The sequence below is a fragment of the Myxine glutinosa genome, chromosome 1, assembly GCF_964187855.1.
Source record: "Myxine glutinosa chromosome 1, kmMyxGlut1.1, whole genome shotgun sequence".
Lineage (NCBI taxonomy): Eukaryota > Metazoa > Chordata > Myxini > Myxiniformes > Myxinidae > Myxine > Myxine glutinosa.
Genome location: NC_136261.1, coordinates 327,729,241 through 327,747,216, shown reverse-complemented (window position 1 = coordinate 327,747,216; position 17,976 = coordinate 327,729,241). Strand labels below are relative to the sequence as shown.

The window sequence follows — 17,976 nt, the reverse complement described above, 5'->3', positions numbered from 1 at the left end:
GCACCTGTGTTTGGCGGCCAGCTTTACGAATTATGGTCAGTTCAGGAGAAGTCATGGTTGATTAGGCCGAGAGATTGAAGAGACTCAACATCTTTTAGTAGCTTACCATGTACAGTCTTGGCCAAAAATATTGGCACCCTTGCACTTTTTTTTTTTTTTTGAATACAAGATCGAGGCTCGTGTAAGAGCTAACACCAACAACAACAACAACAACAACAACATGCATTTTAAGGCCATTTTCCCTGCTAGAGCGGGGGTTAGCCTTGCGGTCCCCATGACGATCTTCTCCATTTTGGCCTATTTTCTGCATCTCTCCTTGTTAACCCCCTTGCCCGCATTTCTTCTTCCACCATCTTTAGCCAAGTCTTTCTCGGTCTTCCCCATCCTCTACTTCCTTCTACATTCATTTCCATCACTCTTCTCAACCAGTCAATTTCATCCTTCCTCAACACATGACCAAACCATCTCAACCTGTTTCTCTTCGCAGCATCCATCACAGGCTCTATTCCCATCATCTTTCGCAATTCATCATTTGTCTTCCTCTCTCTCAACGATACTCCGCACATCCACCGAACCATTTGCATTTCCACCCTTTCCAGCCTTCGTTGCTGCTCTATGTTCATTACCCATGTCTCGCTCCCATAAATCATAACACTTCTCACACATGCAGCATATACCTTTCCCTTCAGCTTCAACGACACTCCCCTCCTCATCAGCACACAACTCAGTTCCCGAAACTTCTTCCATGCACATCTCACTCGAGCAACCGTTGCCGAGTCTGATCCACCTTCTCCATTCAGCATGTCTCCGAGGTAGTAAAATGTTTTCACACATTCCAGCTTCACGCCGTCTCCAAGATCCAACTCAACATTTCCTCCATCTACAGCTCCCTCTGTGCACACCTTACATTTGAATGTAGCTGCCACACTGATTTTTAATGACCCTCTCAGACCACTACATTTTTGATGAACCCACTCAGCGCACATTGTACATTGAATGGAGTTCACTCCGACACCCTTCCTGTACACAGCACATGGCCACTTCCCAGTTCTTTCCACCTCACCACATGCTTTACCACTTGCCATCACCTTCGTCTTTCTGATATTTATGTTCAGACCTTTTGTCTCCATACATTCCTTCCACTTGTTCATCTTTTCCTTCAGTCCATCTATACCTTCCGCAATCAACACCAGATCATCTGCATACAACAACTCCCACGGTAAACCCTCCTTGACGTTCTGAGCCAGCACCTCCATCACAGCTACAAATAGTAGTGGACTTAGTACCGACCCCTGATGCACTGCCACCTTCACCTCAAACTCACCACTGTTCCCGTCCTTCGTCCTTACAGCTGTGCGTGCTCTTTTGTACATTGCCATCTCGACTCTGATCAACCATTCCTCCACTCCGAACTTCCTCAATGCCCATGTCAATACTTCGCGTGGAACCCTATCGAATGCTTTCTCCAGATCAACAAACCCAAGAAACAACTTCTTCCTCTTCTCCATGCACTTCTCCTGCAACTGCCTCACAATAAAGAGCGCGTCTGTCATTCCTCTTCCTGGCATAAATCCAAACTGCATTTCGTCGATCTTCACCTTCTTCCTTGTCCTCCTCTCCAACACCCTTTCCAATACCTTCATTCCATGCTCCAATAACTTTATCGCTCGGTACGAGCCACACTCCAGAGGGTCACCTTTCCCCTTGTATAGAGGGACGAGGGTACTCGGTTCTCAATCCACTGGAATGCGGCCTTCTTTCACCACCAGATTACAGATCTCTGTCAGTCTCTTCACACCCCCAACTTCCTGCTGCCTTCATCATATCTCCCACAACTCCCATCGGCCCTCCTGCTTTTCTACTCTTCATTGCTTTTATCGCTTCCTCAACTTCCTTCTCAGTTATCTTCTCTGCCGGTCCTAAAACTGGGTTACCCTATATGTTGCCATCCCATTCATTCTCTGTATTCAACAGCATTTCCATATATCTTTTCCATCTTCCTTTAATTCCATCTGGGTCCACAACGATTTGTCCCACTTCATCCTTCAAGCAACTCACCCCCATCACATCACACTTCTCTTTTGCTATCTGCTTTGCAATCCTGAATACCGCTGTCTGACCCTCTTCCAAATCCAAGCGTTCTCCGAACATTTTCCTACATGCCTCCTGCGCCTTTGCTACCTCTTTCTTTGCAGCCTTCTTGGCTGCCTTATAACTTTCATGCTCTGCTTTTTCTGCTCCCGTACCCTTCGCCTTCTGCCACTCCTTGAACTTCTTCCTCTTCTCGTCAATCCTCTTTTCAACTTCATCATCCCACCACCATGTTTCCGAGTGCCTCGGTGGTCCTTTTGTCCATCCACATACCTCATCAACGGCTCCCAACAGACTATCTTTCATTGACATCCAACCACGTTCAAGCTCAAGCACATCATCCTCTACCCTACTCAGCCTCTCTTTTAATGCCTCCCTTACTGTCACCTCTTTCAACCTCCACACCTTCATTCTCGGTTGGTACTTCACCCGCCGAGCTCTCCTCGCACCTTTCACCCTTATGTCGCAAACAACCAAGTGGTGCTGTGAAACAGCCTCCTCCCCCGGGATCACCTTTGTGTCCCGGAGGTGCCCCCTATCTCGCCTACGCACCATGAGGTAGTCAACGGTTGTCGTCGACCCACCTGACGTGTATGTAACAAGCTTATTATCCTCTTTCTGGAACTGAGTATTACAAATCAACAAATCAGCTCCATCAGCAAACTCCAAAATCCTTTCAACAACTTCTCCATTTCTCATACCATATCCGTAACCCCCATGAACTCCCTCAAAACCGTCCATACTTCTTCCCACATGTCCATTTAGGTCTCCTCCTACCACAACAACTTCCTCATCTTTCATGTTTTCCATCAGCTTCTCTATCGCACACCAGAACTTGTCCTTCTCTTCATCGCTCCGACCAACCTGCGGAGCATATCCCGAGATGGCGTTCACCAAGAGCTTTCCAGTCATCATTTTCACCATCATCAACCTTTCACTCACTCTAATCACACTCACCACACTGTCTACAAACTCCTCAGAAAACAGGACACCAACACCATTCACGCCGTCCGGGCACCCTTGCCACACAAACTTGTATTTCTGTCCCCGCCTACCCTTCACCATTCTAACACCACTTCCCTTCCATCTCGTCTCTTGCACACAACATATGTCCACACTTCTTCTGACCAATACTTCCACCACTTCTTCTGATCTCCCTGTCATTGTCCCTACATTCCATGTCCCAAACCTCAGAAACCGATCTCCATTTCGGGCTGTACCCTGCCCATATGTAGTTGTAATTGTCATGGTTCTCTTTTTGAGGCAATGTTTTTATGGCCGGATGCCCCTCCTGACGCCAACCCTCTGAGTCGCCTCTTACGACACGCAGGGATACGGTGTGCCTATTCTAAACCAGGGTACACACCGGGAAACATTAGCTGACATCAATGTAAGAGCTAACATCAATCACAAAAAAATAAAAACGGATACACAAAACATACAATAAAGGGAGCGGGAGACAAGATGGGGAGAGAGAGGGTAGCACACAAGTACAACAGCAGAGAACAGGGACATCGGGAGATCTGTGGGAGGGAGAGGCCTTGGGGGGAGGAGGCATGGGAAGGGGGTTGGGGGTGGGAGAGGTAGAAAACACAATGAACACTGCTCGGACTTCCAGGAAAGAAAGAAGTCGGTATTTCAGTAAAAGAGTATCTGGGGTGAATTAACGGGGGTCGAGGAGATCAACCTTTTAAAGAAGAAGAAGAAAAATGTGTTGTAATACACGACAGAATCAGCACTTCAGGGGAAAGTTTAAACATTTTAAAACTAAACATTTTTGTTCAAACATTTTACCCTTCCCTCCCGTCCATGGTACACGGAATCTTGTGGTGAGGCTGTTGCCCAGAAACGACTTGCTTTCGTCTCCTGGAAAGCAAATCAAACGGAAGGAAATCTCATTTCCTTTCACAAAGCCTGAAACAAGTGTGTCCACCCTCAGGAGAGCCAGGAAACAATATCTCTCTGTTCTCAAGACCGAACTCTCTTATCTGTCTCCCTCTTCCAAATCCTGGTGGCGTCTGGTCAAATCTGTTTCTGGTGTTTGTTCCCCCTCCATCCCCTCCCTCACCTCAAACGGCTACACGGCTGACTCCGCATGTGAAAAAGCTGAATGCCTCAACTCTGTGTTTGCCTCTAAATCTTGTGTCCCAAACCCATCCCTCTCTGTACCCACCGTACCCAGTTGTACCCAGCTGCTCCTGGACTCTGTGACCTTTCCTCCTGACAAGGTGGAAAAGTTTCTGTCAACCCTCGACTCTGATTCTGCAACTGGACCTGACGGCATCAGCCCACGGGTCCTAAAATCCTGTTCTTCCGCTCTTTCACTCCCTCTCTCTGTTCTCTTCACCCTCTCTTTTGCTCAAGGTCATCTTCCATCTGCTTGGAAATCAGCCAACATCACCGCTTTGCACAAAAAAGGTGCAAAGACAAATCCTAGCAACTACAGACCAATCAGCCTTCTCCCAATTATCAGCAAAGTCATGGAATCCATCATTGCTTCAGATATGAAATCTTTCCTGTTCTCCAATGGCTTGATCTCTGATCATCAATTTTGTTTTAGACCTGGTCACTCTACTCTGGACATGCTGCTTCTGCTTTCTCAACAATGGATGGAGGTCCTCAATGCCAAACAGGAAATTAGTGCTGTCTCCCTTGAAATATCACGTGCCTTCGATACGGTCTGGCACCCTGCTCTGCTCACCAAACTCTCCTCCTTTGGTATCCATGGAAATCTCCACGCATGGCTGGCGGACTTCCTCTCTAGTCGTAGTCAACGTGTGGCCCTGAATGGGTTTCTCTCATCTCCTCTTCCTGTTCAGGCTGGAGTTCCTCAAGGCAGTGTTCTGGGCCCTGTGCTTTTTCTGGTCTTCATCAATGATCTCTCTGACTCTCTTGAAAATCCTCTCTATCTCTTTGCTGAAGACTCTACTCTCTGTCGCTCCATTCCTCATCACTCAGATCGGCAGTCTGCAGCCTCCTCACTCTCTGCAGACCTGGACAAAATCACAGACTGGGCAAACAAGTGGAACATGTTTTTCAATCCTGACAAATCTCACACTCTTACGATGTCTCTCCGAAAAGACCGATTGGACAACCCTCCCATCCACTTTCTGAATAATCCTCTCCAAGAAGTTCTGTCACTCAAGCTTTTGGGTCTCACTATCTGCAATGATCTTTCCTGGGAAAACCACATTTCAAATCTGGCCTCCAAAGTCAGTCGTCGACTGGGCATCCTCCGTCGTGCGAAGTCCTTCCTTGGCACACCTGAGCTCCTCACCACATACAAGGCTTTCATCCACAGCTCAATGGAATCCTGCTCTCCCCTCTGGGCTGGTGCTCCTGCCTCACACCTAGCTCGTCTTCATGCTGTTGAAACCAAAGCGTTCAGAATCGTTGGAATCTCCCGCGATGAAGCTAACTCCAAGGGCCTTTCACTCACTCACCGCAGGCAGGTTGGTGGTCTTTCCGTCTTCTACCGACTCCTCTCTGGCCTTGCCCCCCCAGCTCTCTCTGGGCTCTGTCCCCCAAATATTCCAACAGGTCGCACAAGATCTGCCTGCAACCCTCTTATGGTTAAACTGCCAAAATCAAGACTCTCTGCTCACCTTCACTCCTTCATTCCTCTTTTCTCCCGCCTCTGGAACAAACTCCCTCACTCTCTTCAATCCCACTCCACCCTCCAGGTCCTTAAAACAGCTGTTCACCACCATCTCTTATCTTCCCCCATCCAAAACCTTGATCTTTTCTACCCCCGCTAATTTCACCCCAAATCCACTTTTTTGAAATACCAACTTCTGTCCTGGAAGTCCTTGGTGTCCTTGTGTTTTATACTTCTCCCACCCCCCTCTCTCCCCTTCCCACGCCTCCTTCCCACGCCTCCTTCCCCAAGCCCTCTCCCTCCCACACATCTCCCTGCTCTCAAATGTTATGTTTGTGTGCTTCCCCTTCTCTCCCCATCTTGTCTTCTGCTCCCTCTTTTTATATATCTTGTTTGTCTGGTTGATTTGTTTGTGAAATAAATGTTAGCTCTTTCACGAGCCTCGATTCAGTATACAAAAAAAAACAACTAAACCGTGAAAACGATCTGGGGAAATGGGGGTCAAACACGTGGTCGAAGAACGAATGAACAAGAACAAAGAAGGAATTTTTTTTTTTTCAATATTAAGATTTTAAACGAAGGGTAAGATGTTCGGGGAAGTATGGCGTGAAAGGAAGACTGGGAAAATCAAAAAGAATGAAAGTAAATTGACCACAAACAACTGCTGAGAAGACAACAAGGCCTCAAGGCAGGAAACTTAAAATACCAGGCTTCAAAAACACGGCAGGAAATAACCTACGATTTTATACAGGTGTGCACGATTTACACCGAGATTTTCCTTGAGTCACACAGTCGGTACCTTCACCGTAAAATAAATATACACTTTCGACAAAAATACAAATGGGAACAATTACTTAACCTTGATAGCGTGGAGAGCATGGACATATTGGAAAAAAACGCAACCTCGCTGGCAAAACCGGCAGGGGAAGTCTGCAAATTCAAATAATGCACCATTTCTTCCAGAAAATTGTTGAAATCAAAAAATATTTTGGTATCCACATCCAATGCATTCAGAAAGTATTCAGACCCCTTCACTTTTTTCACATTTTGTTTTGTTGCAGCCTTATGCTGAAATCGTTTAAATTCATTTTTTCCCGCATCAATCTACACTCAATACCCCATAATGACAAAGATTGTGGTCTGGTTGAACAGACCTCACTCTCTTCCGAAAGAAATCCCATTGAACTGGGATTGTGGTAGATATTGTCTATGGCTGACGTTGTGAAGACATTGCTGCGCATCTTTGGGGGGCAGACCACTTGTTCTCTGTGAAACTGTTGGCAGGCACTGTTCCCCATCTGAGCTGAGAGCTGGAGAACGCCGGCATGCCCAGGTGTGACATGCCCAGGGTGTGACAACCTGTCTACTAACTCCCTCTTTCGTGTGTGAGCGTGCAACATCATCCCTACATATGTGGGAACTGGGGTCTCCTGTGCAGCACTGTGCCTGGCAGTTACGGGTCCTGTGGTGTGATGTGCCTGCTTGTGCTTGATGCAGTTAAACTTCAGCATCTGGGCAATGGCAAGTGCTGCAGGGGTTGTGTCTGCCATCTGATCCTTAATGCTGGGACCCTCTAGGACCATGCTCACCAGGGCAAGCAGCAGTGATGGCACAGATTCTTCTTGGCATCCTTCAAGGAATCCGTTGAAGGGCTTAGCTTCTTCAAACATGTGGCGGCGCATGGTCTGTGCAGCACGTGCAAGATGGACCACATCATTATCACTGTCCAGCTCACAGGCTTTGATGAGAGCAGCCCCAACGTCTTCTTCAAATACCAGCAGGACGTCTCTCCCCTTTGTGTGTGCGCGCATGTCAGGGAACTGGGTAAGGAGTCTCTGCTTCAGTCGTGTGGAGTGGACCCTTGTGTCGAGCTTAACCCCTAGCTGTTCCATTCTGGACTGATAGAGCTCTACGAGATTAGCTAACTTGAACACTGGTGCTGTCTCCTCATCTAGCCTAGCTTCTTCTATGTAGAGGACCAGTTCGGCGAAGACAATACTTGATACTTCTCCCTCCTTGTCTTTGTACTTGGGTCCCTCAGACTGGGCCTTTCTAACACGGTTGTGCAGCACTGATAAGCACTTCTTATGGTACTTGGCTTCCTGGGCGACCATGTCCCCGGCACTGAGTCGACCGAGCAGTTCTGTGTCTTCAAGAAGGGCTGTCCAGTCTCGAACTTTACTGTCCATTTGAAATGTTGCAACTTCGTGAAGACCATCGGTTCCTGCAGGTTGTCTGCAGAAGAAACACTGGGCTTCTTGGGCCTTCTCTGTACTTGATGATCTTGAATGAAATCTGGTGCGTTTGCACGCATCTGGTACGTCATGGATCTCTCCTTCTGTCATGAGTGTTCGCTTTTCTGCTCTTTGCAATTTTGTATTGTTATATTTGAGCTTGCATGTTTGATGGTACAAAGCATTGTTTGCAACCATGGCCGCTTCAATGCCATACCCTTCATTGAGTTTTTCCAACTGAAGTGTTCCTGGAAGTTGTCCAAGCTCACTGAATCTGATCAAATTGGCTGCGAGTGAACTGTACCCACTCCCAGAGTCTTTTCGCTTGGACTGTGGAGGACATGTCAGAGACTCTGCTTTGTCCTCTTGGCAAATGATACACAGCTTCCAGTTAGTCTGAGTTGGGTGCGTTGATGTTGATGGGACAGGATGCTCAAGGCCAACCAATTGGAAGCTCTTGGACATGGTCAAGTTGTTCAATGTTACACTAGGCTATATCTTCTGTTCATAAGCAACCACCACCATTAGTCTACATGCATCTTCTGTTCACCAGCAACCACCACCATCAGGACCTGCAATGACACAATGTAATTGTTAACACACACATGCCCACACATACATAGACAGAATTAAGGGTCGATTTTCTCCTGATATAGTTGTCAAAGTTCATGCACCAAAGCACCTTTTGGGAATTTAGAGAGTAGGATAAATTAGTTATGAATTAAACCGGTTTTCTCCTCGCCCATAGTCATAAATACTATTGCCACTTCTACTACCAGGTGCCAAGCCAATGGTGCTATGTATGTTTATCATTGGTTTTCATTCAGAATCTGTGTCTTAATTAGACTAATTAGTCCACTTTAACTTTTTTTTCTCAACCAAATCAAATTGTCACTTTCTTTGACCATTATTGGACCTTTATTAGTAAATAAACCTTCACTGTCAACCTGCATTCCTCTCCACTCTCCAGTAAAGCAGATATGTATCATAACAGTAACTGCTGGCGGCCATTTTGAAAAATGGCTGCCATAGCCATCAGGGGCTGAATCTGAGATGGCCCAATATCCAGATCTTTTCATAATATGATAGTCTACTAGTGTGCCAAATTTGGTGCTTTCCTCACAAAATGCACAATTGTTATGCTATATTTAGCTTAGCTGCCGGACGATAATGGAGTTTTCACATTTTTACGTGCTATCTTTCAGCTTTAAGGACTTTTTTGCATCAGTTTTATATTAAGGTTTTTCTTCTTCTTGTCTTTTCTTATGACGTTTTTTGGCAACTCGCTCTTTCTTTGCCTTTCCATTTTTTCCTTGCATAGAAAGTGGAAAGTGGAGATTTAAACTGGATCGTCCCTTCTCGATTTCTGGCATTCAGTGGACCTCACCCAAAGAGTAAAATTGAAAATGGTAAGGATCAGGTTGTCCTTCCTTGGAATTTGACATGTTGTTCATTATACTCCTTATGTCCTTAAAAAATAGTGTCTGCTGTCATCCATTTGTCCACATCATGATATTTGTCTTATATTTGTCTTTTCACTGTGTGCACTGACAATATTTTGATGTTGGCTGCCTTGGTTTTATATTATGGCTAAGCCCTTCATCATTACCCTTTTGGCTAAGAATGAGTCATTCAAAATTGGAAAGAAAGAAACCCCTCGCACTTGAACATTCAGTCATTCAAAATTTAGCATTTCTATAGCTCCACTAACGGAGGTACCTGTGCTATGCATTTGTGGGAGGCCAAAGGCAAACGTGCAATGCGGAAATGGCGAATGCCAAACCATGAAACAATAAATTCCACATTCCTGTGACACCTTTGGTCAAACGTCAACCACGGACAGCCTGTTCGTGAATGAGTTGGGCAAAAAAAAAAACTTACTTCAGCTGACCCCACCAGAAGGTGGGTAATGTTTCTTTACGCGGTCAATTGCGAAACTGCAAATGTTGAATCCGCAAATGTGAGGGAAAAATTGCGGCTTCTCACGGGAGGAACCCGATAATCTTCATTGCATTGAGAAATTTCTGTAGCCCCAAATGTGTTTGTTGAAACCGCCGATGCTTCAGAGGGAGTTGTGCACTTTATTAGCGTGGCCTTCAAAATCGTGTATGTTATTTGTTGGAGGTTGTATTGCAGTATCTCCCACCTCCATCGCATATTCTGGTGACATGGAGCCAACAATGTATTTGAACCGCGTAGACCCGGTAGTAATATTCCCGGTGTCGAATTGCGCTTCGACTTGAGTAAAACACAGCTGCAGGTGCTTAGGCCAGAATGTTGGCAGCTTTATCAAAAACCACTGCCATGAAAGAGGCTGGTTGAGCGACCATGAAAAGCATGGCTGCTTGGTCGTTCCCAGCGACTGGTTGCATGCTAATAATATAACTCTATGCCCATCCATTTGGATCATGCCGGGGTCACCAATTTATTTTGTGGTGAAAAGGTGTCCAAGATGGTTGAAATCCAAATCAATTATTTTATTAAATACAACAGCCGACAAACCCACTCGTCTCTCCTCCAGCCCCACCCGGTACGGGAAATCCCTTGATCAACCACAGCTCAAGCATATTTGTATAGTATCACATCAAAGGTAAATTGATGTGGCTACATGTTTACACTCTGAGAATGATCGGCATTGTACGGGTGGAAACGCAAAATCTCAATTGTATTGAGATATTAACGAACCAGTGGATTTGTTTGCACATGCAGTAAATGGCGAAACTGTTAATGCCAAACCCTTGAATTTGTTTACATGCTGAGAGGGAGCAATTTCGTACGAGTGGAAACTCAAAATCATAATTTTATTGAGAAATTTATGAAATCTCCCACCCACGTTAGGATACCCGCTGGGACCCCAAAAGGTTCCACAGAAAGTTTGGTGGGGCTAGCCCCAAAACTGAGGGAGTGGTTTGGGGACAGACAGACAGACAGAGAGACAGACAGACAGACACTCCTGCTTTATTATATAGATTAACAAAATTGCAGGTAGAATTCTTTAATTATTGCAGATAAATCAGGGCTGTTTGACATAGCAGAGTATCCTAGTCGCAGTTGACTACTCTTTGGGCTGTTACCCCTCACACACGAAGCAAAAAGTGGGGTTAAGCAATTGTTTCACACCTGTCCGTCACTCCGTCTGTCCACAAATGTCAGTTTATGATCAAGGAACGATATTGTTTTAATTTAATGTTATATTTTGAACATGAATCGGAACATGAATCAGAAAACAAGGCTGCCATTTAACAGTACTTTGTCTCTGAATGTGTCCCGATCGCACATGCGCAGAAAGGAGTGAGAATGTTTTTACTCTGTCTTCCTGCCTGGCAGACAAACAAAATTAAAAATCATTCCAGGCAGGAAACGTACTGTTTTAAGGATGTCATAAAAGGCACATACAACAGGCACGAATAACTAATGTAATGTGGTGGTGTAATAGGTACTGCATCAATGGTGGTAAAACCCAGAATTAATTAATTTATACATCTTTTACAATCTTTATTTTATTTAAATTGAATTGTATACAGTCGGACTTGTCTTTTTACTATATGGTCCAGGCTTGTGGAAGAGCTATGGTAGAACAAATCAGGACACAACATAACAAGGGAAACAGCAAGAGAAAGGGGAAACACCAACAGCAGGGCGGAGGGAGAAATTAGACGGAGTCGGACAAACAAGAGATTAGGTAACTATGAGGGGTAAGGGAGGAACATAAGGGGTGAACAAGATGGATACATAAGCAAAATGTTTGGGAGGAGTGGGGGTTGTTTAACAGGTGTAGAAAAGATCATTATTTTGGATGGGGGATGACTTGAGATGGTGGCTGTCAGCTTGTCTTGAAGACCTGGAGGGAAGAATGAAATTGAAGAGTATTTTTTTTTTTTTTTTTTTTGTATACAAGATCGAGGCTCGTGAAAGAGCGAACATTAATCACACAGAAAGACAAACAGACAAACCGACACATAAAACAAATAACATCGGGAGCGGTAGACAAGATGGGGCGAGAGGGGGAGGAACACAAACGCAACATCTGAGAGCAGGGACATCGAGAGATCTGTAAGGAGGGACATGGCTTGGGGGGGGGGGGGGGGGGAGGCATGGGAAGGGGGGGGGTGGGAGAGGTATAAAACATATGGACACTGCCAGGACTTCCAGGAAAGACGTTGGAATGTAAAACAAGGTGGATCTGGGGTGAATTAGTGGGGGTAGAAAAGATCAAGGTTTTGGATGGGGAAAGATAAGAGATGGTGGTGAACAGCTGTTTTAAAGACCTGGAGGGAGGAGTGGGATTGAAGGGAGTGTGGGAGTTTGTTCCAGAGGCGGGAGAAAAGAGGAATGAAAGAGTGAAGGTGAGCAGAGAGCCGAGATTTCGGCAGTTTAACTATCAGAGGGTTGCTGGCAGATCTTGTGCGACCTGTAGGAATATTTGGGGGACAGAGCACAGAGAGAGCTGGGGGAGCAAGGCCGGAGAGGAGTCGGTAGAAGACAGAAAGACCACTTACCTGCCCGCGGTGAGTGAGTGAAAAGCCCTCAGAGATAGCTTCATCGCGGGAGATTCCAATGATTCTGAAAGCTTTGGATTCAACAGCGTGAAGCCGAGCTAGGTGCGAGGCAGGAGCACCAGCCCATAGGGGAGAACAGTATTCCATTGAGCTGCGGATGAAAGCCTTGTATGTGGTGAGGAGCTCAGGTGTGCCTAGGAAGGACTTCGCACGACGGAGGATGCCCAGTCGGCGACTGGCTTTGGAGGCCAGCTTGGAAATGTGGTTTTCCCAAGAAAGATCATGGCAGATAGTGAGACCCAAAAGCTTGAGCGACAGAACTTCTTGGAGAGGATTGTTGAGAAAGTAGATGGGAGGGTTGTCCAGTCGATCTTTTCGGAGAGACATAGTAAGAGTGTGAGATTTGTCAGGATTGAAAGACATGTTCCACTTGTTTGACCAGTCTGTGATTTTGTCCAGGTCTTCAGAGAGTGAGGAGGCTGCAGACTGCCGATCTGAGGGAAGAGGAATGGAGCGGCAGAGAGTGGAGTCATCAGCAAAGAGATAGAGAGGATTTTCCAGAGAGTCGGAGAGATCATTGATAAAGACCAGAAAAAGCACAGGGCCCAGCACACTGCCTTGGGGAACTCCAGCCTGAACAGGAAGGGGAGATGAGAGAAATCCATTCAGGGCCACACGTTGACTACGACCAGAGAGGAAGTCCGCAAGCCATGCATGGAGATTTCCATGGATACCATAGGAGGAGAGTTTGGTGAGCAGAGCTGGGTGCCAGACCGTATCGAAGGCACGTGATATGTCAAGGGAGACAGCTCTGATTTCCTGTTTGGCATTGAGGACCTCCATCCATTGTTGAGACAGCAGAAGCAGCATGTCCAGAGTAGAGTGACCTGGTCTGAAACCAAATTGATGATCAGAGATCAAGCCATTGGAGAAGAGGAAAGATTTCATATCCGAAGCAATGATGGATTCCATGACTTTGCTGATAATTGGGAGCAGGCTGATTGGTCTGTAGTTGCAAGGATCTGTTTTTGCACCTTTTTGTGTAAAGCGGTAATGTTTGCTGATTTCCAGGATGCTGGCAGATGACCTTGAGCAAAAGATAGGGTGAAAAGAACAGAGAGAGGGTGAGATAGAGCAGCAGAGCAGGATTTTAGGACCCGTGGGCTGATGCCGTCTGGTCCAGTTGCAGAATCAGAGTCGAGGTTTGACAAAAACTCCACCTTGTCAGGAGAGAAGGACACAGAGTCCAGGAGCAGTTGGGTTCGACTGGGAAAGGTGGGAACAGAGAGAGATGGGTTTGGGACTAAGGATTTTGAGGCAAACACAGAGTTGAGGCATTCGGCTTTGTCACGTGCGATGTCAACTGTGTGGCCATTTGAGGTAAGGGAGGGGATGGAGGGGGAACAAACACCAGAAACGGATTTGACCAGACGCCACCAGGATTTGGAGGAAGGAGACAGGTTTGAGAGTTCATTCTTGAGTGAGGAGAGATAGTGCTTCCTGGCACTCCTGAGGGTAGACACACACTTGTTCCGAGCTTGGTGGAAGGAACTGAGATTGCCTTCAGTTGGATTAGCCTTCCAAGAGGCAAAGGCAAGTTGTTTCAGGGCAACTGCCTCACCACAACATTCAGTGTACCATGGACGGGAGGAAGGGTAAGACAACTGAAGGCGAGATGGGATAAATCTGTGCATGAGAGAGATCAGTTTGCTTTGGAAGAATTCCCAGGAAGAATTGATGTCAGAGGCAGTGGAGATGGGAGACCAATCCAGACGATTGATGGCTGCTTGAAGACCGTCCCAGTCGGCCTGAGTGAAATGCCAGACTCGTCGACGCTGAGGAGGCTCTCTGAGAATGGCCAGAGATTTTTTTTTTTTTTTTTTTTTTTTTTTTTTGTATACTGAATCGAGGCTCGTGAAAGAGCTAACATTTATTTCACTAACAAAACAACCAGACAAACAAAATATACAAAAAGAGGGAGCGGAAGACAAGATGGGGAGAGAAGGGGAAGCACACAACCACAACATTTGAGAGCAGGGAGAAGTGTGGGAGGGAGAGGGTTTGGGGGGAGGAGGCATGGGAAGGGGGGGGGAGAGGTATAAAACACAAGGGGACCGAAATTAGCGGGGGTAGAAAAGATCAAGGTTTTGGATGGGGGAGGATAAGAGATGGTGGTGAACAGCTGTTTTAAAGACCTTGAGGGTGGAGTGGGATTGAAGAGAGTGAGGGAGTTTGTTCCAGAGGCGGGAGAAAAGAGGAATGAAGGAGTGAAGGTGAGCAGAAAGTCTTGATTTTGGCAGTTTAACCATAAGAGGGTTGCAGGCAGATCTTGTGCGACCTGTAGGAATATTTGGGGGACAGAGCCCAGAGAGAGCTGGGGGGGGCAAGGCCAGAGAGGAGTCGGTAGAAGACGGAAAGACCACCAACCTGCCTGCGGTGAGTGAGTGAAAGGCCCTTGGAGATAGCTTCATCGCGGGAGATTCCAATGATTCTGAACGCTTTGGTTTCAACAGCGTGAAGACGAGCTAGGTGTGAGGCAGGAGCACCAGACCAGAGGGGAGAGCAGTATTTCATCGAGCTGCGGATGAAAGCCTTGTATGTGGTGAGGAACTCAGGTGTGCCAAGGAAGGACTTCGCACGACGGAGGATGCCCAGTCGGCGACTGGCTTTGGAGGCCAGATTTGAAATGTGGTTTTCCCAGGAAAGATTATGGCAAATAGTGAGACCCAAAAGCTTGAGTGACAGAACTTCTTGGAGAGGATTATTCAGAAAGTGGATGGGAGGGTTGTCCAGTCGGTCTTTTCGGAGAGACATCGTAAGAGTGTGAGATTTATCAGGATTGAAAGACATGTTCCATTTGGATGCCCAGTCTGTGATTTTGTCCAGATCTGCAGAGAGTGAGGAGGCTGCAGACTGCCGATCTGAGGGATGAGGAATGGAGCGACAGAGAGTAGAGTCGTCAGCAAAGAGATAGAGAGGATTTTCAAGAGAGTCAGAGAGATCATTGATGAAGACCAGAAAAAGCACAGGGCCCAGAACACTACCTAGGGGAACTCCAGCCTGAACAGGAAGAGGAGATGAGAGAAACCCATTCAGGGCCACAAATGTCCACTTTGGCAAGCACATGATCAGAAGAACCGATTGGAGCAGAAGAAGAGCAGCAGACATTAGCAGGGAAGTTTGTCATAACCAAGTCAAGAAGAGAAGATACTCCATTGGCTGAGATCCGGGTCGGGAAATTGACAGATTGTGTCAATCCCAGTGAGTCACATAAGTCCTTTGCTGAGGTGCCATGACTGGTGAGAGAGGAAGCCACACCCAACCAGGTGGCATGATGACAGTTGAAGTCACCACATATGAGGAAGAGAGAGTTGGGATGAGTGGATAGAAGTTGGTCCATGTTGTCAGACAGTGAAATGTAGATGGAGTCATCACTGTTTGGGGGACGGTACAGAACACATATGAACAAAAGGTGGGAGCGGAGAGGAAGCCGTAGACAGAGGTACTCCTGTGGGTGAGGAGGAGAGAGGGAGGAGTTTAGGAGTGGAGGGGCAAGGGGGGAGTTCAGGAGTGGAGGGGCAAGGGGGGAGTTTAAGAGTGGAGGGGCAAGGGGGGAGTTTAGGAGTGTAGGTGCAAGGGGGGGGATTTGGATGGGAGGGGCAAGAGGGGAGTTTAGAAAGTGGATGATTAATGAAAGACGAACATTGATTACAAATTGGGTTTGTTGTGATTTTCAAGTTAGCAATCCGATTCAGAACGATGGAGGAGGGATGGAATGAATGTGAATTTAGACCATGTAGTGAGGGAGACGTATAAGATATTGAATTTCTTTTTTTTGAAGTGGAATGAGTTGGAGAGGAAATTGAGAAAAGCCTTTTAAATAGGAAGAAAAACAGCGTGTTGTAATATACCACTGAATAAAACACTGAATTAGAAGGGGAAAGGTTAAACATATTTAAATAATATTTAAACAGAACCGTGAACAATCTTATATGCACAAAATACCAACGGGGGGAGAGCCGAGAGGGACCACCACGAGTCACGTGAACAGGGCAAAAGGTGGATGGCAAGGAGATAATGGGGGCGGGGCGAACAGCACACCTGGACAGAAAATACAGGATGAGACAACAGTACACGTGGAGAAAGGAAAATAAATATTTTTCGTTTTTTTTTTTTTTTTTTTTTTGGGGGGGGGGGGGAGTGGGGAGGGTGTGGATTTAGAACGTTAGACAGAGTATTATGTTCGGGGTAGAAGGGAAAAAACTAAGAGCCAAGCAAAACACGCTTAAGTTAACAAAACACCGACGGGGGTACAACTACAAGGCCGCACATGCGGAGCAGAACACGATTAATTAATTACGAGTTACAGGAAATTCAAACCAAAACTAACTATATAATCAAACAATAATGCATGGACGATAAAATAACGAGTTGAAATTTGACAAACACACGAATGAAAAAATAACCGCTTTGGATGCCCGGAGAGAACCAGGCCTCAAGGGCGGAAGCTTCAACAACTAGGCCGCGTGGCCGCGTGGCACGAAATACTCGACTATTTTTTACAGGTATGAAAGATTAACACCGATAAATCTTCCGAGGGACACGCAAAAGGTACACACACGTAAGATAAATACAGTTTCGACAAAAATACAAATGTGACAATTAACTTCGAGCGTGCGTGAAGATCGTGGAACAGCTTCGAAAAACCGTGACTGCCCCGACAAGATCTCGCGAGATCTCCAGGTTGTTCCACAGGAAGGGAAGGAAGGTATGGTATGGAAGGTATGGAAGGAAGGAAGGTATGGAAGGTTGTTCCACAGGTGGGAAAAAGGGAATAAATGATTGGAGATGATCAATGGTTCTGGATTTAGGCAGTTTCACTAGGTGGGGGTAGCTGGTGGACTACATGCGTTCTGGATTTAGGCAGTTTCACTGGGAGGGGGTTTCTGGTGGACCACATGCATCCTCTAGATACCTGAGGGGGACGAAGCACGGAGAGGGCAGAGGATGCAAGTCTCGACAAGGCGCCACCAAGTTTTAGAGGGAGACAAGTTTGAAAGCTCATTCTTCAGATGTTTTCTGTCTCTCTCTCTCTCTCTCTCTTTCTCTCTCTCTCTCTCTCTCTCTCTCTCTCTCTCTCTCTCTCTCTCTCTCTCTCTCTCTCTCTCTCTCTCTCTCTCTCTCTCTCTCTCTCGCGTATACATACTTGTTGCGAGCTTTGTTGAATGATCTGAGGTTGTCTTCAGTTGGATTTGCCTTTCAGAAGGAGAATGCAAGTTGTTTTAAAGCAACTGCTTCACCACATGATTCAGAGTACCAAGAGTGGGAGGATGGGTAAGATCATTGGAGAGATGGGATGAATCTGTGCATATTTGAGAGGTTTCTGTAGAATAATTCCCAGGCTGAATTGATATCAGCGGTGGTGGATGTAGGAGACCAGTCCTGATGTTTCAAAAAAAAAAAAAATTCTGTGAATACGCGAAGCGTGAATGGAGAAGTAGGTCACATGCTATAAACTGCGAATACACGGGGTCTGTGAATGTTTGGGCACCAA

The 17,976-nt window shown here is 46.3% G+C and overlaps 1 protein-coding gene across 4 annotated transcripts in view; it reads left to right on the top strand.

Moving 5' to 3' along the window:
- The window catches only part of CDC14A (cell division cycle 14A), a 197,164-nt gene that overhangs the window by 86,151 nt on the left and 93,037 nt on the right, over positions 1-17,976 (top strand). For all 4 annotated transcript variants that reach the window (XR_013621783.1, XM_078769756.1, XM_078769754.1 and 1 more), the window contains one exon: positions 9,245-9,332. Coding sequence is in view for 3 of the 4 variants with exons in the window: in XM_078769756.1 (XP_078625882.1) it covers positions 9,245-9,332 (88 nt within the window). In the remaining variant the exon portion in view is untranslated. The remainder of the gene's footprint in view (positions 1-9,244; positions 9,333-17,976) is intronic.